Source organism: Heptranchias perlo, chromosome X, assembly GCF_035084215.1.
Source record: "Heptranchias perlo isolate sHepPer1 chromosome X, sHepPer1.hap1, whole genome shotgun sequence".
In the NCBI taxonomy this organism is placed as follows: Eukaryota; Metazoa; Chordata; class Chondrichthyes; order Hexanchiformes; family Hexanchidae; genus Heptranchias; species Heptranchias perlo.
This window is the reverse complement of record NC_090370.1, coordinates 4,383,815-4,404,975: the sequence shown is the minus strand read 5'-3', so window position 1 is coordinate 4,404,975 and position 21,161 is coordinate 4,383,815. Positions and strand designations below refer to the sequence as shown.

The following is a 21,161-nucleotide window of genomic DNA, read 5'->3' as shown; positions in this document are numbered from 1 at the left end:
TTAAACTGTTTGAGAAACCCTGACAGGGCAAATGTAGAAAAGAATAGTATAACAGACCAGAATAGAACATCTGGGGTGTATGGTCCATAGTGGCCACATGAAGGTCCAACAAATTCACCATGAAATGTCCTACAGTCCCTGGATGATGAAAAGCAGAAAATAGATCATATTAAAAATGTTGCATTATATTGTTTTTTTTTTTTTTTGGAGAGCTATGGTAACAGGCTTCTTTTTTGTGTACAGTTTTGGTCTCTTTGTCTAAGGAAGGATATACTTGCCTTAGAGGCGGTGCAATGAAGGTTCACTAGATTGATTCCTGGGATGAGAGGGTTGTCCTATGAGGCGAGGTTGAGTAGAATGGGCCTATACTCTCTGGAGTTTAGAAGATTGAGAGGTGATCTAATTGAAACATATAAGATTATGAGGGGTCTTGACAGGGTAGATGCTGAGAGGTTGTTTCCCATGGCTGGAGAGTCTAGAACGAGAGGGCATAGTCGCAGGATAAGGGGTCGGCCATTTAAGACTGAGACAAGGAGGAATTTCTTCACAGAGGGTTGTGAATCTTTGAATTCTCTACCCTAGAGGGCAGTGGATGCTGAGTCATTGAATATATTCAAGGCTGAGATGGATAGATTTCTGGACTCTAAGGGAATCAAAGGATATGGGGATCGAGTGGGAAAGTGGAGGTTGAGGTTATAAAGATCAGCCATGATCTGATTGAATGGCAGAGCAGGCTCGTGGGGCCATGTGGCCTACTCCTGCTCCTATTTCTTATGTTCTTAAGTGGATAGTATCCTCCACACATCAATGGAGCAATCTACACCAGGTTACCACTCAATGGGAAAAAGGATCATATTGGGACAACCGCCCTTTAAAACGTTTTGTCACATGATGACATCACTGTCAGAAGCATGCCTACGCAATCCTTACCCATCCCACACATCATAAAAGGCTTGACCCAATCAGCAATTTGTTTTTCTCAACACGAAGATTTAAGTCATTCACAGTCTTACCCGCCTTGAACGTGTCTACTTCTGGTTTTAACGGAGTCGGGTTGGGGGCCGGGTGAGTAACCTGCTCGAGAGGGCGGGTCAGTAATTCAAACATGTTAATGAGGCTGCATACCTCAGATTTTAGCCAGACCATTTACATTTAACGACTGCGGCCCGGGTTTCCCCAGGGCTCGGGAAACCCTGCAAGGAGGGTGAGATCAGCCAGAGCCAGCATATAAGTGCCTGTCCAGCACTGCTTGTGGGCCTGGAGGAGCAGGAGTGCTGGTCGGGATAAGCTTTCGTTCCGAGGGGAGCCACCCCACAATCATGAAATAAAAGGGGCAGCGACGAAGAACGAAAAAAAAAAAAAATACTGCGAGCCTCCCCAACGACAACCACAACAAACAATCTCCTTGAGAGCAGACGCCCGAAACAAAACATACAAATATTGAGAGAAGAAGCAAAAGACCCCTCCACCCCCGACCAACTCTCCTCCTCCCGCCCCCCCCCACCCCCCACCAACTCTCTCCTCCATCGCTCCCCCCCCACCCCCCACCAATCTCTCCTCCCCCCCCCCCACCCCCCACCAATCTCTCCTCCTCCCTCCCCCCCCAACCTCCCACCAATCTCTCCTCCCGCCCACCCCCCCCACCCCCCACCAATCTCTCCTCCTCCCTCCCCCCCACCCCCCACCATTCTCTCCTCCTCCCTCCCCCCCCCCACCCCCCACCAATCTCTCCTCCTCCCTCCCCCCCCCACCCCCCACCAATCTCTCCTCCTCCCTCCCCCCCCCACCCCCACCAATCTCTCCTCCTCCCTCCCCCCCACCCCCCACCAATCTCTCCTCCTCCCTCCCCCCCCCCAACCCCCCACCAATCTCTCCTCCTCCTCCCCCCCCCACCCCCACCAATCTGCTCCTCTTCCTCCACCCCCCACCCCCACCCCTCTCCTCCTCCTCCCTCCCCCCCCCACCCCCCACCAATCTCTCCTCCTCCCTCCCCCCCCCCCACCCCCCACCAATCTCTCCTCCTCCCTCCCCCCCCCCACCCCCCACCAATCTCTCCTCCTCCCTCCCCCCCCCCCCACCCCCCACCAATCTCTCCTCCTCCCTCCCCCCCCCCACCCCCCACCAATCTCTCCTCCTCCCTCCCCCCCCCCACCCCCACCAATCTCTCCTCCTCCCTCCCCCCCCCCACCCCCCACCAATCTCTCCTCCTCCTCCCCCCCCCCACCCCCCACCAATCTCTCCTCCTCCCTCCCCCCCCCCCACCCCCACCAATCTCTCCTCCTCCCTCCCCCCCCCCACCCCCCACCAATCTCTCCTCCTCCCTCCCCCCCCCACCCCCCACCAAATCTCTCCTCCTCCCTCCCCCCCCCCACCCCCCACCACATCTCTCTCCTCCCTCCCCCCCCCACCCCCCACCAATCTCTCCTCTCCCTCCCCCCCCCACCCCCACCATCTCTCCTCCCTCCCCCCCCCCCACCCCCACCAATCTCTCCTCCTCCCTCCCCCCCCCCACCCCCACCAAACTCTCCTCCACCCTCCCCCCCCCCACCCCCCACAAATCTCACCTCCTCCCTCCCCCCCCCCACCCCCCACAAATCTCTCCTCCTCCCCCCCCCACCCCCACAATCTCTCCTCCTCCTCCCCCCCCCACCATCTCTCCTCCTCCCTCCCCCCCACCCACAAATCTCTCCTCCTCCCTCCCCCCCACCCCCACAAATCTCTCCTCCTCCCCCCCCCCCCCACCCCACAAATCTCTCTCCTCCCCCCCCCACCATCTCTCCTCCTCCCTCCCCCCCCACCCCCACAATCTCTCCTCCTCCCTCCCCCACCCCCACAAATCTCTCCTCCTCCCCCCCCCCACCATCTCTCCTCTCCCTCCCCCCCCCCACCCCCCACCAATCTCACCTCCTCCCTCCCCCCCCCCACCCCCCACAAATCTCTCCTCCTCCCTCCCCCCCCCCCACCCCCCACAAATCTCTCCTCCTCCCTCCCCCCCCCCACCCCCCACAAATCTCTCCTCCTCCCTCCCCCCCCCCCACCCCACAAATCTCTCCTCCTCCCTCCCCCCCCCCACCCTCTCTCCTCCTCCCTCCCCCCCCACCCCCACAAATCTCTCCTCCTCCCTCCCCCCACCCCCACAAATCTCTCCTCCTCCCTCCCCCCCCCCACCCCCCACAAATCTCTCCTCCTCCCTCCCCCCCCCACCATCTCTCCTCCTCCCTCCCCCCCACCCCCACAAATCTCTCCTCCTCCCTCCCCCCACCCCCACAAATCTCCTCCTCCTCCCTCCCCCCCCCACCATCTCTCCTCCTCCCTCCCCCCCCCACCCCCCACCAATCTCTCCTCCTCCCTCCCCCCCCCCACCCCCCACAAATCTCTCCTCCTCCCTCCCCCCCCCACCCCCACAAATCTCTCCTCCTCCCTCCCCCCCCCCACCCCCCACAAATCTCTCCTCCTCCCTCCCCCCCCCCACCCCCACAAATCTCTCCTCCTCCCTCCCCCCCCCACCATCTCTCCTCCTCCCTCCCCCCCCACCCCCACAAATCTCTCCTCCTCCCTCCCCCCACCCCACCCCCACAAATCTCTCCTCCTCCTCCCCCCCCCACCATCTCTCCTCCTCCCTCCCCCCCCACCCCCACAAATCTCTCCTCCTCCCTCCCCCCCACCCCACAAATCTCTCCTCCTCCCTCCCCCCCCCCACCATCTCTCCTCCTCCCTCCCCCCCCCACCCCCACAAATCTCTCCTCCTCCCTCCCCCCCCACCCCCACCAATCTCTCCTCCTCCCTCCCCCCCCCCACCCCCCACCAATCTCTCCTCCTCCCTCCCCCCCCCCACCCCCCACCAATCTCTCCTCCTCCCTCCCCCCCCCACCCCCACCAATCTCTCCTCCTCCCTCCCCCCCCCCCCCCCCACAATCTCTCCTCCTCCCTCCCCCCCCCCACCCCACAAATCTCTCCTCCTCCCTCCCCCCCCCACCCCACAAATCTCTCCTCCTCCCTCCCCCCCCACCCCCACAAATCTCTCCTCCTCCCTCCCCCCCCCACCATCTCTCCTCCTCCCTCCCCCCCCACCCCCACAAATCTCTCCTCCTCCCTCCCCCACAAATCTCTCCTCCTCCCTCCCCCCCACCACCCCACAAATCTCTCCTCCTCCCCTCCCCCCCCCACCCCCACAAATCTCTCCTCCTCCTCCCCCCCCCACCATCTCTCCTCCTCCCTCCCCCCCCACCCCCACAAATCTCTCCTCCTCCCTCCCCCCACCCCCCACAAATCTCTCCTCCTCCCTCCACCCCCCCCCACCATCTCTCCTCCTCACCTCCCCCCCCACCCCCACAAATCTCTTCCTCCTCCTCCCCCCACCCCCACAAATCTCTCCTCCTCCCTCCCCCCCCCACCCCCACAATCTCTCCTCCTCCCTCCCCCCCCCACCCCCACAATCTCTCCTCCCTCCCCCCCCACCCCAATTTCTCCTGCCTCCCCCAACTTCCCCGGGACGGCAGAGAAATTTCTTAACCCAAATTAAACTGGGAAGCAACCTTAAGTAAAAACTCCCATTCAAATCTTGAGGTCCAGCATGTCGGAAGGGCAAATCAAATATGGTTGATCTACATTATGGGCTTGCAGTTTACTAACTATAAGCCAAAACCAACATTAAACGATGACGTTTTTCATTCAGGAAGTGAACTCATGTGTTTGAGATTTGAACAGTTGATACATTAATTTGTGAGGAACTAAATGAAGGCCCCAATTAGGAATCAATGACTAATGGGCACAATTTCCAAATAACTTTCATTAAATGAGACACTAGCAGGTGGGACCCCTAAGTGAAGAGGATGGTGGGGATACTTAACAAGTACTTTGCTTCATTGTTTACAAAAGAGGATATTTGGAAGGAGGTAAATACTGAATTGGTTAAAAGTGAGATGAGCGATTATAATGTAGAAAAGGAAAGTTAGAGAAGAGTTAATTAAGCTCAAGGAGAACAAAGTGCCGGGACCAGATAGGATCCTGAGGGAAATGGGGAACAAACAGCGGAGGCCCGAGAAAATATAATTCAGGGTTCTATTGAGAGCTGGAGGACTCCAGAGTGGCCAATGTAATACCCATTGTCAAAAAGGAAGTCAGAGCTAACCGCGTAATTACCATACAATCTAAAGTGTAAAGCTTTTCTTTTTTTTCTTTGTACTTTTGCCCTGAAAAGGACAGCGTGGTCTAGTTTCAGAAGGTGTCTTGTGCAGTGCTAATCTGTATCAACACCTTAGTCTCTTTGGTGCTGTCCATTGCTTTCTTCACAGCAGGAGTAGGCCTAATTCAGAGACTGTTCACAACCCTCCTTTATCCATACCCATAATCTTCAGCCAGGTTGATTTCGCACCAAGTAGCCAATTGAATACGACTTTTTTTTTATATAACTTACACTAACGGTTAGATTTGCCCAAGGAACTGACGATCTTGTAATGTTTTGCTTCTTCCAGTGCTCCAGAGTTCTGTTGTTAGGATTACGAGGCTCTGTACATATACAGCTAAAGTGAACAAAAACAACAGAAAATTAAGCTTAAAATATGTTATTGTAACTGGATGAGTGTGTGTATTTTCAGTTTGAACCAATCCTTACTAAAGTATTAGTGGAAAAAAAAATTTGAAATGCAGTAGCAATGGCTGAGCACCTGAATGATCCCCGGGTGCCAAGGATAGGCAGCCTGTTTTAATCTCAACTTCTGCCTTGGCACAAAACCTTTCTAATTTAACTTTTATTGCTTTTTTATTCTTTTTAATAATTCTGTAACTGGCACAGTTTTGATATCTCTCAAATAATAATTCAAACAAAGAAACTTTTAAGAATTAGATCTACAAAATCTCTATACCTCTCCTCTCTTCTATACCCCCGTTGCCATAACCCCACACAGAGGCATCAAGTAATAAACAATGTTTTCTTCTTCCCCACACCAACACCACCACCTTGTGCCAGGTAACTCACCACAACATTGGCAATGAAAGTCATAAAGGCACTTTTCTGTTCAAGGGATACAGCTGACTTTAGTTCTCCCGCCATCGGCTGCACTCGGAAATACAAACAACCCAACCTGCAAGGAGCCAACAGCATCATACGCTCACAAAATTGTGAGTCTACACCAGTATTGTCCAATACATTAGCCACTAGTCACATGTGGCTAATTGGGAATCCAGATGTGGCTAATTGCATTTCAGATTAGTAAATAAAAAAAATGAGTAATAGACACCGTCATTGGGCATGTGATCTCAATACTCATTAGCATGGTGTATTTCAGTGCCGTTAAAATGGGGAATTGATCGGAAAGGTGCGGGAATTGGAGCCGTTCCATTTTAACTGCTCCCCGCTCCTTTCCCATCGATTGGGGAGACTTACAATTCCCCCTATAGTGTCAATGATATTTTAAGCAAAACTCAGCTTTTCAGACATAGAACTTCTTTGCTCTAATAATCTCAAATGGATAGAGGCATTGTAGCAGAGTCCTAACATACCTCACCATGTGTACAAGTCAGCATTCAAAGGGGATTGCCGCTACGTTTGGAAATGTTCCCAAACAGAGCACAGGGAAGTCATGAAGGGCACACTGTAGTACAGATACAAACTATTCCAATGCAATTTTTATATAAATTATATCTGAAAAATCTGGAGCAACAGATGCAGTCGCTGATATGATAATGTACTTGCATGAATGAGCAAGTCATTCTACTCCTCTCCTTACAGGCCTGGTCGCCTGGTAAAGTGTTTTGCGAGTCACTTTACCTGGTGAAAGTCATTTGTTGCAGATTTTTTTTAAAAATCTGCTCCATTATTTAAGATCACTGTTACTTATTTGCCTTATTTATACCCATTTCCACTGTGGCTTCTGCCCTCATTTGCACAAAATGCTCAGGCAGAATGGTAGAAAGTGAGACTATCCCATATTACCTCAGGGTCCAGTTTATCTACTACAAAACACAGGCTATTCCTACAGAAAACTGATGCAATTCAGCAAATGTATAGCGGTCAAATTCAAGTGATAAATCTTCTATGAAACCTGAACCCTTAACCAGAGCGGTGTGAAGTGAGCATCTTAACCATCATACAACCAGGTTGCCCTTAATTCTGACACTTATAGTTTGGTCTTTTTACACACCATTTCTCTTCCAACAGCTATACCAAGCTCATGATCCATGAACATATGTCTCAGCTGGTGTAACCCAGGGCTAATAATGACCCTCTTTAGCAGTAACGATGTTTAGGGCTCCCGTGATAGCTAGCCAGTAAATTCATTGTGTAATAGAGCCGTACAACCCCAAAGATCCCAAGTTTGATTCCTAGTCTGTATGGAGTTAACTGATCTTGGGTAGATGGCAGTTGGGGTGTTAGAATTAGCCTCCTTGCCCCTGGGCAAGGGAGGGGAAATAAGGTGGGATTCCTGCTCTTGATCGATATCCAATGTGTCCCTGCTGGGAAATGAAACGTGTCAATAGGATCAAGCTTGCCTGTGATGCCATCCATGGTGAAACGACCTCCCAATACTCGTTGTCTAGGCTCACACAGTTAAAGCAAGCATTTGACTAAGGTACTGGACGGTGGTGACTGGTACCTATGGAATGCTAATGCTGCAGGAGGGTAGAAAGTTGGTAAGAAAGAAAAAGTATAATGCTTACAAGTACTGAGTAAGCTGGTCCAGATTTGAGTGCATGTTGATAGAATAGATTTCTCCCAAATGGATCAGCTTTTCCAGGGCTTCATAGATGAAAATTATGCAGATGAGAGAGGCAAATGCTTCCTCGGTGAAACGTGTTATGTAACAAACAAGAGAGCTTGCATCAGTGGCAACAAGCAAGATACACAGGAACGCTGTCCAGAGTCCAATATTCGCTCTCAAAGAAAGATAGGATAAGTCGTAGTCCCTATAAGAAGAACAGCAAAAAATTCAATTAAATAAATGTGAAAGATAATTAGGTCTCGTAAGAGGAACATATCCGATATGTTTTGCCCCAATGTACATAAAAGTTTTAAATTCTAATGTGAATCTAGAGATCAACATCAGGCAACACCAATCTTTCCTGCTACAGGATTGCATTCAAAGCAAAGACAGTACAGTAGAACTCCAAACAGAGGAGTGAGGGAAGGTGCATTAAAACTGGGTGTACAACATGGTATGAGCATTTACAAAGTTTGCATCTGCAGTTTTAAGAATTTGTGTTAGGATGTACAGATCAAAATTGAGTCTGACTGTACAGGGCTCAACTCAACAGGTTTTGTTGTGATATCACGGCGGCTTACACAGTGGGACCAACAGCTTCTGCATTGCAGAGATCAACATTTCTAACTAGTTATTTTTCTCCCCCCACTCCCCCTCCCGAAGGTGCTGGCCCTCGCTTGGGCACAGTTCCTCAGGGATGCTCATACCCTGGTATCTTCCTAAAATGGCCATTTTTCACATGTGAACCTAGACAGTGTGTGTCATCAGGCTATTTAGTTGCAGCCAAGTTGAATTGTAGCTTCGCTCAATGTGCATACACACGCCCTCTCCAGCAGGGGTCACTTGATAACGATCAGGAGTGGGAACTAAAATGACACATGCTATTGTAGGTGCACTACCAATCCCATGATTCTAACTACATTGGTTTGGTTTGATTTGGTTTGGTGCAAAATTAACAGAATATACAACAAAAGTGCCTCATCTCTACTCAGTGCCCCCAGCTCAGAGAACTCACGATATACTTATTGTAAATGCATTAAAAGAAAACAGGTTTACAGTGTCACTACACATCATGACTAAAGTGATTCTTCAACAGTGCAAAGTTATGTCAACATGCTGTGCTACCACTCAAAATTGTAGATATGAACCCAGCAAATATCCTCAAGTTCAGTCTGGATATAGGCGCTCTCGTGAACATAAGAGTTTCCTAATCTTAGGACTGGCATTTTTTGTGATGTTTTGTACTCAAGGTGAAAGATTATGTAAACATAGAAACATAGAAAATAGGAGCAAAAGTAGGCCATTCGGCCCTTCGGGCCTGCTCCGCCATTCAAAATGGTCATGACTGATCGTCTAACTCAGTACCCTGTTCCCACTTTTTCCCCATATCCCTTGATCCATAAGAACATAAGAACATAAGAAATTGGAGCAGGAGTAGGCCAATCGGCCCCTCGAGCCTGCTCCGCCATTCAATAAGATCATGGCTGATCTGATCCCTTTAGCAGTAAGAAATATATCTATCTCCTTCTTGAATACATCTAATGACTTGGCCGCCACTGCCTTCTGTGGTAGAGAATTCCACAGGTTCACCACCCTCAGTGAAGAAATTTCTCCTCATCTCAGTTCTAAATGGCATACCCCGTATCCTGAGACTGTGACCCCTGGTTCTGGACTCCCCAGCCATCGGGAACATCCTCCACATCCACGGTCATTAACATTAAATGTTAATATCCTTCTATCTTTTTCTAAATATTTTTCAAATACTGTGTGTTGATGAGAACATTGAGGGGAATTAATGGGAGAGGCAGCGAGTCTGACAATGTGAGGAAACCAAATATACACAGGTGAAATGACAAGAGCTGAAGGGTTAATGGCTCTTAATCCACTGATAATTCACCCAGTTGGCTTTGTAATTTCCCCTTCCATCAACACTCACTAATACAATAAAACTTTAATAAAAACTGAAATGGACAGAAAAAAATGTTCAAGTTATTCAGTTAATTTAAACAGTGTACTGACAGCAAGACTTGCTTCTTTAAGCCAAAGCTTTTCAAACTGGAGTTCCCAGACCCTAGAATTTCAGGTGGTGTGCAAGATAGTCAGATTTCTGTTCTATTCCATACTTGTTGACTTACTAGCATGTTATTTTGGTTGCCATATAATCATCAAAAATATTTTCTGCAATCACAGCAGTGCTTTGCTTTGGGTAGCTGGCACTGTCTTTCAGAAGTTGGAGCATGAGCTCCGTATGAATGTATCAATATTTGAAGGGATCCCTGGGAGCTTGCCAATATTTACAGGGGGTCCATGGGAGCGTGTCAATATTTGCAGGGGGTCCTCCACTCGGAAAAGCACTGCTTGAAGTAACAGAAACCCTACGGTTCTTGAAAGCTTTATTAATGCCACTCTTAACAGTCGCTTACTTGCAGAATTTGAATAAAATCTTTTCAAACACCAGCACAGGGCCTGTACTACCCAGAATAGTGAGAGGTTGTCCAGCAAAGAGGGAATATGCTATTCCTGTCATGGAAGCCCCAAACAGGGACTCAATCGCACTCTGAAAGAGATCCAAAAACAATTGTAAGTAACAGTGACAGAAACAACCTGCAAAAAATTCAGTTATTCCTTTGAAGGTGGCAGGACAAGTTGAGAAGGCTGTTAAAAAGCAGATGGGATCCTTGGTTTTATAAACAGAGGCATAAAAGCAAGGAAGTTATGCTAAACCTTTATAAAACACTAGTTAGGCCGCAGCTGGAGTATTGTGTTCAATTCTGGGCACCACACTTTAGGAAAGACGTCAAGGCCTTAGAGAGGGTGCAGAAGAGATTTACTAGAATGGTACCAGGGATGAGGGACTTCAGTTATGTGGAGAGACTGGAGAAGCTGGGGTTGTTCTCCTTAGAACAGAGAAGGTTAAGGGGAGATTTGATAGAAATGTTCAAAATCATGAACGGTTTTGATAGAGTAAATAAGGAGAAACTGTTTCCAGTGGCAGGAGGGTCGGTAACCAGAGGACACAGATTTAAGGTGATTGGCAAAAGAACCAGAGGCGACACGAGGAAATTTTTTTTATGCAGCGAGTTGTAATGATCTGGAATGCACTGCCTGAAAGGATGGGAGAAGCAGATTCTATACTGACTTTCAAAAGGGAATTGGATAAATACTTGAAGGGAAAAAAATTTACAGGGCTATGGGGAAAGAGCAGGGGAATGGGACTAATTCGATAGCTCTTTCAAAGAGCTGGCACAGGCACAATGGGCCAAATGGCCCCCTCCTGTGCTGTACCTACTATGATACACCATTAGTTTGAACAAATAATAGTCTCACATTCAGTGTTAATAATACACACTGGGCATCAACATGCATCCATAAGCACTGCATAGAACTGAAGACAGGAACAAGACAGAAACCCAATTCAGCTACATCTCTCCAAGTATAGTACACACATACTTGTGGTAGATTTTTGTCTTTACTGCCCGAATGGCACACAATGGGGTGGATCGCATGCCCGTAACAGAGCACACCTGATTTTTCTACCAATTTAACTAAATGGAGTGAAAATCAAGCAGGTTCCATTACCAGTGTGCAATCCACCCTGCTCGATTTTCCTCTGTGCTCCAACCATTATGCCCAGGCAATAAAGATAAAAATCTACCCCACTACGCATAGCACATTTAATGATTTAATGGCAATACTCAACTCCAAGACGTGCATATAAATCAGGATTTTTTTTAAAATCACACTCATGACGGTTATACTTGGCCTTGCTTTTTGCTAAGTAATCACTGTTGTGGCAAGTTCTCCAATTATGTACACATCTCAAAATTCCAATTTGATAGATTCCAATCGGTATTTCCATCCTTTGATGCTGCATATTGATTTTTTATAAAAACAAATCCTCCTGTTTGTGTTAACTGAAGCATTATTATACTTATGCCAAATATAAGCCATTAGTAATTTAAATGCATCAACATCCTGAACTTTCTTACTATGCGTCCTTCTGTTGCTTCTCCCAAGAGGCCACCAAATGTGATTACAGGAGACATGCAGGCGCAGTACAGGAATAGGAAGGACGCCACACACTGTAAGCTGAAGGCATCCCTGAAGTCACTCCAGAAACAGGGGATCTTCCGTTTGATGTCAAGGATCAAACCCCCAAACGGCCTAGTGGAATGGAAATGAATAACTTTAAATAAAATTTTCCAACATGTCGACCACTCCAGGACAATGAATGCAAACCCATAATATGCTTCTTAAAATGCCATCGATTGCCTATACAATACTACAGGTAGATTATAACAGCCTAAACAGACATAACAAGGCTTCATTGTTTTAGAAAATGTTTATTCCAGATACAGTGTAACATGTTCTGTGAACAAATCTCTCTCACACAGCTTAATAATATTCAACATTAGAAATTTAACAAAAGCCAGTTTCGCTGGCTCTCAAGCTTACAAACTACAAAGGAAACTCAGACCTCAAAAGGATTGGACATTTGTAGATACTTGGAATTGGATTGGAGGGGCTAAAGTGGGCATTAAAGATGAAAATAATGCTGTAAATCTAAAATAAAAATCAGAAAATGCTAGAAATTCACAGCAAGTCAGTCAGCTGAGTTATAATGAACAGCCCCAACCAAAATATTAAAACATCAATCTCTTTTCCAATTTTCCTGCATCTTTCCAAAGGTAGTTTTTATCGAGTGCTTTGTGATGTGATTGCACTAGAGGGTACAGAGCGGATTTATAAGGATGTTGCCAGGGATGGAGAATTTTAGCTATGAAAAAAGATTGGATAGGCTAGGGTTACTTTCTTTGGAACTATAGAGGCTGAGGGGAGATTTAATTGAGGTATATAAAATTATGACGATTAGATAGAGTGGATAAAGAGGACCTATTTCCCTTAGCAGAGGGGTCAACGACCAGGGGGCATAGATTTAAAATTAATTGGTAGAAGGATTAAACGGGAGCTGAGGAGAAATTTTTTCACCCAGAGGGTGGTGGGGGTCTGGAACTCACTGCCTGAAAGGGTGGTAGAGGCAGAAACCCTCAACTCATTTAAAAAGTACTTGGATGAGCACTTGAAGTGCCGTAACCTACAGGGCTACGGACCAAGTGCTGGAAAGTGGGATTAAGCTGGATAGCTCTTTTTCGGCTGGCACGGTCACGATGGGCCGAATGGCCTCCTTCTGTGCTGTAAATTATGATGATTCTATGATATTCAGATATCTCAAGGACTAAACAACAACTTGCATGTATATAGCACCTTTAGCATAGAAAGACATCAAGATGCTTCACAGAAGTGTAATCCGACAAAAATGGATGCCAAGCCAAAGAAGGAGTGATTAGGAAGCGTGACCAAAAGCTTGGTCAAAGCGGTGGGTTTTAAGGAGGAGAGGGAGGTAGAGGCAGATAGGTTTGAGGGAAGGAATTCCAGAGAGTGGGACCTATATTGCTGAATGCATGGCTGCCAATGGTGTGGTGAAGGCCAGAATCAGAAGAACGGAGAGTTTAGGGGGTGGGGGTGGGGGCTGGAGGAAGCTAGAGAGACAGGGAAAGACAAGGCCATGGAGGTATTTGAACACATGGATGAGAATCTTAAATTGGATGCATTGGGGGACTGAGCCAATGCAGGTCTGCAAGGACAGGGATGATGGGCAAGTGGGATTTGGTGCAGGATAGGATACAGGCAGCAGGTGGCATGTGGTACTGGTGGTAAAAGGAAACAGCCCTTCCATTCAACATTGAAGTGTATTGGGTTTGCAGATAACTTTCAAGAAATGGTGTGATTAAGATGCGGAAGTGGATCAACATTTAGAGAACTTTATAAGTCTATGATAATTACTCCAAGCTAGCAGAAGACAAGGGACTTTCAACGACCTTTAAAATCAACTAGAAAATTTCCACAAACATTTATTTTCTGATTTAAACAAACACAAATAAGTGTATTGCAATGGACTTGGAAATAGCTAGAAATAATTGAACATGTTCCGCAATATTGCAACCGACCCTGAAATGTAGAATTAGGAGATCCAATGTAATGTAGTAACTGAAGCTCATTACGGTCATTCAGTTTTACTTGAATACTAGCGTATCTCCCCCTTTGTTTCTCATGGGCCTGAGGCGGAGGTGGGCTGTGGGTCTTGTAAAGCTTTATGGAGGCCGCCGGCTATGTGGTCACAAAGTGTTGTATTGCATTTAATACAGTGGAAGATTTTGCATTCTATTATTTATGCCCAACTAAAATATTTCTGATGAGAATTCTCATTGCTAAATATTGGAACTGTTCTGGGAATATAGGTCCTGTACCCTTATGCATTACATAATTTGATACAATAAGTTATAGACAGGCGACGTGTCATGGCAGCTGTACTGAATGGGATTCATGATATGATTGGTGAGATGACCAATTACAAAGCAGAAAACACCTAATCAGAAAGAAATTACAGTCACTACACTTAGACACAAAAGTTATACAAAGTTAAAAAAATTCTAAATACAGTTGCTGAATTTCAGGCAACCTCACGAGTCAAGAAGGTAGACATCCCTCCCTTAAGTATGAGTCAGAGTGTTAGAACAGGGACAGGGGGTGTTTTTTTGATTTAGATCAAGACAAGACAGAAATTCAGTTCCTGTCAACACAGTTTACTTTTGAAAAAAAAGGTATTTGAATTTCTGGACACCCTGGTGGTGGTGGGGGGAGTGGAGGGGGAGTGTGCCACATGGGACACTAGGGAATCTGGATCCAAAACTCAGCCTCATCCACTATTTGCAACCAGGCCTCACCCCAGATGTTAAGCTGTAGATGTGAGCCTTCTCTGTCACAGCACTGAAAACCTGCTATGGTCATGCCTACAGCACTCACTATAGCTGTGGTCATTTAGCCAATGTCAAGGGTTTCCAAATAAGAGAGGAGAGTGTGAGAGTGACAGGTAAAATACATTAAAAATAAAAGATGACCATCTAAGACTGTTCGATAAGCTACAACAAACCTTCCCGTGCGATGCAGTTCAGGACCACTGTGGCCCACTTGCGGTTCAGGCTCAACATGGCAAGCATTACCGTTTGGGATTCCAGGCTGCTTCCGTTTCTCCTGTTGTACAAAAAAAAGGTATGAATGAAACAACTGGCACGATGAAACATTATTTCTACTTATCTACAGACATTTGCAGACAGCTTGTGTAGGAGTACAAACAAACAATCTTTGCACAGCTTTAAAGTGATTAAACAGTTAGCCCCGACCAGTAATTTTCTATTTTAAAAATGAGTTCAAGGGTGAATGTCTTCTAATCCCCGTGATGGATCAACACTGCTCACTATATCCCACCTATTGTTATATCGTTGTGATTATCAGAACAATTTGCCAGTGCCATATGTTCCCAAAAGAAACAATGCCGTGCATGAGTATCCTCTTCAAAGATTTCAGTATTGGAGAGGGAAAGGGCATACCTGAGATGGAACGTTTTTTGGTGGCTCGATTCGGATGGAGGGGTCCCATTCACCTGGGGGCAGAACAGTCACCTGATCAAGAAACTCATCAATCCCAGCTAGTAGGTCACTGCGATCCTTGGCTTTGTAGGCAACATCATGGAAAATCTGAAATGGAGGCAGAGCAATGATTTTTCCAATTAGTCTGATAAAGTTTATAACGAATACAATCTTTAAATGCTACTGGTTGAGACGATGTCCATTACTAAGGACAAGACAGACTGTGGGTCTCATGGTCTATTGCTTCTGATGGGAACATACATTAATTTAGTTAGTTAATCAATGTTAAACATAGTCTTGTTTCACTACAATCCATTCCGAGTACACTTGGGGCTCGATATTAGGAGGGCTGCGGGTTTGCGGCGGGGGGACGACTGGGCGCGTGGGTAACGCGCCCGGTGAAATCAGTCTGCCCCGCATGCGATCGCAGCCTAATTGGAGCCACTTACCTGGTCTTCCGGGTTCCCCGCTGCTGAGCTGCGCGGCGGGCGGACTGCGCATGCGCAGTAAGGTCTGTCAGCTGGAGGAGCTCTATTTAAAGGGGCAGTCCTCCACTGACTGATGCTGCAAGAAATAGGAAAAATTACAGCATGGAGCAGCCCAGGGGGAAGGCTGCTCCCAGGTTAATGATGCCTCACTCCAGGTATCATTGGATGGGGTGAGGGGGAGGAGGGGGAGGACAGAGATCTTCGCCCCGGCGGGCGGGAGGAAGCGGCCTGCCTCTGCCACCAAGAAGGCCTGGCTCGAGGCGGCAGAGGAGGTCACCTGCACCACCAACATATCGCACACCTGCATACAGTGCAGGAGGCGCTGCGATGACCGAAGTAGGTCAGCCAAAGTGAGTACCATTACTCATTCCCCTACACTCAGTCTGCCACATCACCGCCCCCACCCCACATCTCCTTCTGCACTGCCAACACTACTCTGTCACATCACCCCTCATCCTCATCTTACCTGCACTTACTCACCTCGCCAGTACTCATCCTGCCACGACCACTCAACCCAATCCTCATACAATCTCATGGCTCTCTCTCATACTCACCCTCATACATCTCTTTCACGGTCAGCCTCACTCAACCTGCCACTACCTGTGCTGCAGCCACAGGGCATGCATCACATATGTGCAGTAGGAAGCGTAAGGCAAACGTGTCGTGAGCATGAAGGGGATGCACAAGGGTGTTTGAGGGTTTGTCATGGTTTTTACTTATATTTAATTTCTGACCAACTCACATCACATATCATATTGGCACCACTACTGCCACGTCTTTGCGAATCTTGTCTGATTTGTGCAATAATGCCCTTTCCTGAGGATCATAATGAAGACCCACAACTGATGCCACCCATTGTGTCACTGCAGAGTGGGTGTAGGTGTATTTGCAGGGCTCTTTTGTACAGACGCTAGACGTCGGCGATATCCCCGGTGGCACCCTGGAAGGATGCGGAGGAGAAGTTGTTGAGGGCAGTGGTGACTTTGACAGCGACAGGTAAGAAGATGGTGCTCGGGCCAGCCGGGAGCAGCTCGCATGAAGGAGGCTGCAGATGTCCACGACTACATGTCGAGTGACTGAGCCTCCGTGTACACTGCTGCTCAGAGGTCCAGGAAGCTGAGCCTCGGTCTGTGGACCCTGTGGTGAGGGTAGTGCCCTCTGCAACGCATCTCTCTCTGCGGTTGCCCTCCCTCCTCCTGTGCAGGTGGATGTGTCACAGCACTGTGTTGTGGAGCTCCACGTGTCAGAGGTGGCCGGCGAGGCTGTTCATCCCCAGAGGAGGTCATGACTGCAGCTACGGCAGCCCCCATCCGGAAGATGTACATCTGAGGGGGTCCGCAAGGTAGGTACATGTGTCTGGACCCCGGGGTAAGTGTGCAAGTTGGTGAATTTGATTGTTAGGAGGAGGGTGGTGGAGGCCAAACTTTGTCCAAAGTGACAGAGTGGCCTCCTGCAATGCGTGAGGGTCTCCCCCACCACCTGTCAAATGGACTTTTGCAGCTGCCACAGGCTGATCGCTGCAACACGTCCATTTGAACTGGGAGTGTTTCCCCCAGTACGGGAAACAGTCCCAGTTGTTTCTAAAATCCCACCCCTCCTGAAATATTCCCTTAATCAGGTCTGTTAATGACCTGAAATAGCAGAATAAATACTGTCAAGTGGAACCCCGCCAGCTTTAATTGCCTGCGGGAGTCCCACATGCGGGGGCTGCGCGTGCACGTCAGCGCGTCTGTGGGGAACCCGGAAGTGGGCGGGTTGGAGCCGGGCTCCCGACCCGCTCCGGGATTCCCCGATTTTCGGAGCCCCCCCGCCAGGAACGCACCCGATAGCGGGTGCTAATATCGGGTTGGTGTTTTACAAGGGAGAACTCCAGCATTTTACGGTGAAACTGCAATTAACAGTACAGACACTAGGGGGAGATGTGTTCCTTGGACCCACTTGGCAGACACCAACAGAATTTCAGCCTGTCTTTTAAAGAAAGCAAAAACGCAAACAGAATTGTATTGAAAGCGATCCCTGGAATTTTGTTTTCCACACTTCAATTAGGCTGGCACCATCTAGAAACATTGTTGTGATGGTACCTGCCCTTCAAATTACAGTGCAACACAAATAGTACTGAAAGGCATCTCAGTGCAAATCATCTTAATAGTCACAGCATTCCTAGATATCACTGGAATTCCGATGTGCAAGGAACGAGTAGCTCAAAGCTTTCCTCTGTACAGGGATCACTCTGTTCTATATTATTTAGCAAAATCAATTGTTTCAATCCATTATTAGGCCAAGTTTAGATATTTTTTGAGCTCAGTTTTCTTGCCACCCTAACTAATCCTCCCTAACAACTGGGGCAGAACCATGACCTATTTCCACCTCCCTAATCCAGAGACACCTAGGGCAGCTGTAGTGCTCTCGCCTCCATCTCCCCACTTGTTATATCATTAGTTCAGCAATTTTATTTGCATTACAGATTTAAGATAGAACACATCATAACCAGCAGTGGCAGATTACAGTTACTGCCGGTCATGAAGTTGACAGCAATCTAATTGATGTTACTCCCAGTTTACTGCTGGCCCTGACATATCTTTAAAAGAACTCGGCCATAGAAATTAAAAATAGTTTCATCTGAAGTGAGGTATTGTTCAATTTTCCAGCTGCAAGAAAACAGCCTCACTGTCCAGTTCTTGAACTGATTTTTCTTTTACTGCTCTTCAAACTAAATGTAATAATAGCACAGACTGGCTGCACTAAACCCAAAACGCACTGGGGGTGAATTTCCACACAGCGATATGTGCCATTGTTACGCCAATGGAAAAAGATTTGCACCCGCCGGTGGTCTGGAGAGGTATTTACATGTGCCTTGTTGTAGCGCTCCTCTGCTGCTGCTGCTTAGGCCACCCTTAATGGGGTCATTATATATGGGAGCAGGGATTATGCTTTGTCACCCAGAAGTTGATCTCATCATCTTCCCTGAAGAGGTCAGGGAGAGCCAGATTTTGAAGGAATGAATGTATGGTGACAACTTCCAGCATATCTGGCATAGGATCAATGTAGTCACATACAATCTGTACATTGAGGGAGTGGAAGCCCTTCCTATTGAGATAGTTGAGGGGGTTTTCTGTTGTAGCTCGCAAAGCAATGTGGGTGCCATCAATTGCACCCTGGACCTTAAGAAAGCCAGCAACCCCGTAAAACTGGATGACCCTATCTCGCTGCTGCTATGATGTTAACGGTGATGAATGCTCCAGATCTCCTGTAAAGTGCATCAGTCACCTGACGAATACATGCCCATACTGCACCCTGGCCGATATTACAGAGATCGCCTGTGGCTGCTTGAAATAAGCCTGTGCAATAAAAGTTGGGCATGACAGTCATTTTCATAGCCACAGAGAGAGAGCAGTGCGGGCAGATGACCCTGGCTGCAGGTCCTCATGCAGTAGATGGCAGAAGCCATGAGAAGCAAATCCAGGTACAGGCAGAATGGTTGAAAAAAAAATTGCTGCAAAAAGAGTTTCCCAGGTACAGAAACCGCTAGTGAAACTCTCCAGACTGTTAAAACTCAAACTTCTCACTTCCATATGTCTTAGCTGATCCTGGCAGCAGCTATGCCTTAAAATTCTCAATCTAAGTTGTTTTTTTTTATATTCGTTCACGGGATGTGGGCATCGCTGGCAAGACCGGCATTTATTGCCCATCCCTAATTGCCCTCGAGAAGGTGGTGGTGAGCCGCCTTCTTGAACCGCTGCAGTCCGTGTGGTGACGGTTCTCCCACAGTGCTGTTAGGAAGGGAGTTCCAGGATTTTGACCCAGCGACAATGAAGGAACGGCGATATATTTCCAAGTCGGGATGGTGTGTGACTTGGAGGGGAACGTGCAGGTGGTGTTGTTCCCATGCGCCTGCTGCCCTTGTCCTTCTAGGTGGTAGAGGTTGCGGGTTTGGGAGGTGCTGTCGAAGAAGCCTTGGCGAGTTGCTGCAGTGCATCCTGTGGATGGTGCACACTGCAGCCACAGTGCGCCGGTGGTGAAGGGAGTGAATGTTTAGGGTGGTGGATGGGGTGCCAATCAAGTGGGCTGCTTTATCTTGGATGGTGTCGAGCTTCTTGAGTGTTGTTGGAGCTGCACTCATCCAGGCAAGTGGAGAGTATTCCATCACACTCCTGACTTGTGCCTTGTAGATGGTGGAAAGGCTTTGGGGAGTCAGGAGGTGAGTCACTCGCCGCAGAATACCCAGCCTCTGACCTGCTCTCGTAGCCACAGTATTTATATGGCTGGTCCAGTTAAGTTTCTGGTCAATGGTGACCCCCAGGATGTTGATGGTGGGGGATTCAGCGATGGTAATGCCGTTGAATGTCAAGGGGAGGTGGTTAGACTCTCTCTTGTTGGAGATGGTCATTGCCTGGCACTTATCTGGCGCGAATGTTACTTGCCACTTATGAGCCCAAGCCTGGATGTTGTCCAGGTCTTGCTGCATGCAGGCTTGGACTGCTTCATTATCTGAGGGGTTGCGAATGGAACTGAACACTGTGCAGTCATCAGCGAACATCCCCATTTCTGACCTTATGATGGAGGGAAGGTCATTGATGAAGCAGCTGAAGATGGTTGGGCCGAGGACACTGCCCTGAGGAACTCCTGCAGAAATGCCCTGGGGCTGAGATGATTGGCCTCCAACAACCACTACCATCTTCCTTTGTGCTAGGTATGACTCCAGCCACTGGAGAGTTTTCCCCGATTCCCATTGACTTCAATTTTACTAGGACTCCTTGGTGCCACACTCGGTCAAATGCTGCCTTGATGTCAAGGGCAGTCACTCTCACCTCACCTCTGGAATTCAGCTCTTTTGTCCATGTTTGGACCAAGGCTGTAATGAGGTCTGGAGCCGAGTGGTCCTGGCGGAACCCAAACAGAGCATCGGTGAGCAGGTTATTGGTGAGTAAGTGCCGCTTGATAGCACTGTCGACGACACCTTCCATCACTTTGCTGATGATTGAGAGTAGACTGATGGGGCGGTAATTGGCCAGATTGGATTTGTCCTGCTTTTTGTGGACAGGACATACCTGGGCAATTTTCCACATTGTCGGGTGGATGCCAGTGTTGTAGCTGTACTGGAACAGCTTGGCTAGAGGCGCAGCTAGTTCTGGAGCACAAGTCTTCAGCACTACAGCTGGGATGTTGTTGGGGCCCATAGCCTTTGCTGTATCCAGTGCACTCAGCCGTTTCTTGATATCACGTGGAGTGAATCGAATTGGCCGAAGACTGGCTTCCATGATGGTGGGGATATCGGGAGGAGGCTGAGATGGATTATCCACTCGGCACTTCTGGCTGAAGATGGTTGCAAACGCTTCAGCCTTGTCTTTTGCACTCACGTGCTGGACTCCGCCATCATTGAGAATGGGGATGTTTGCAGAGCCTCCTCCTCCCGTTAGTTGTTTAATTGTCCACCACCATTCACGACTGGATGTGGCAGGACTGCAGAGCTTTGATCTGATCCGTTG

At 48.2% G+C, this 21,161-nt stretch overlaps 1 protein-coding gene across 1 annotated transcript in view; it reads right to left on the bottom strand.

Moving 5' to 3' along the window:
- The window catches only part of LOC137307181 (electroneutral sodium bicarbonate exchanger 1-like), a 178,543-nt gene that overhangs the window by 33,710 nt on the left and 123,672 nt on the right, over positions 1-21,161 (bottom strand). Inside the window, exons 10-15 of the mRNA XM_067976546.1 lie at positions 15,149-15,295; positions 14,692-14,792; positions 11,690-11,864; positions 10,124-10,257; positions 7,660-7,905; positions 5,417-5,522 (exon numbers count right to left, since the gene is read on the bottom strand). Of these exons, the coding sequence (XP_067832647.1) occupies positions 5,417-5,522; positions 7,660-7,905; positions 10,124-10,257; positions 11,690-11,864; positions 14,692-14,792; positions 15,149-15,295 (909 nt within the window). The remainder of the gene's footprint in view (positions 1-5,416; positions 5,523-7,659; positions 7,906-10,123; positions 10,258-11,689; positions 11,865-14,691; positions 14,793-15,148; positions 15,296-21,161) is intronic.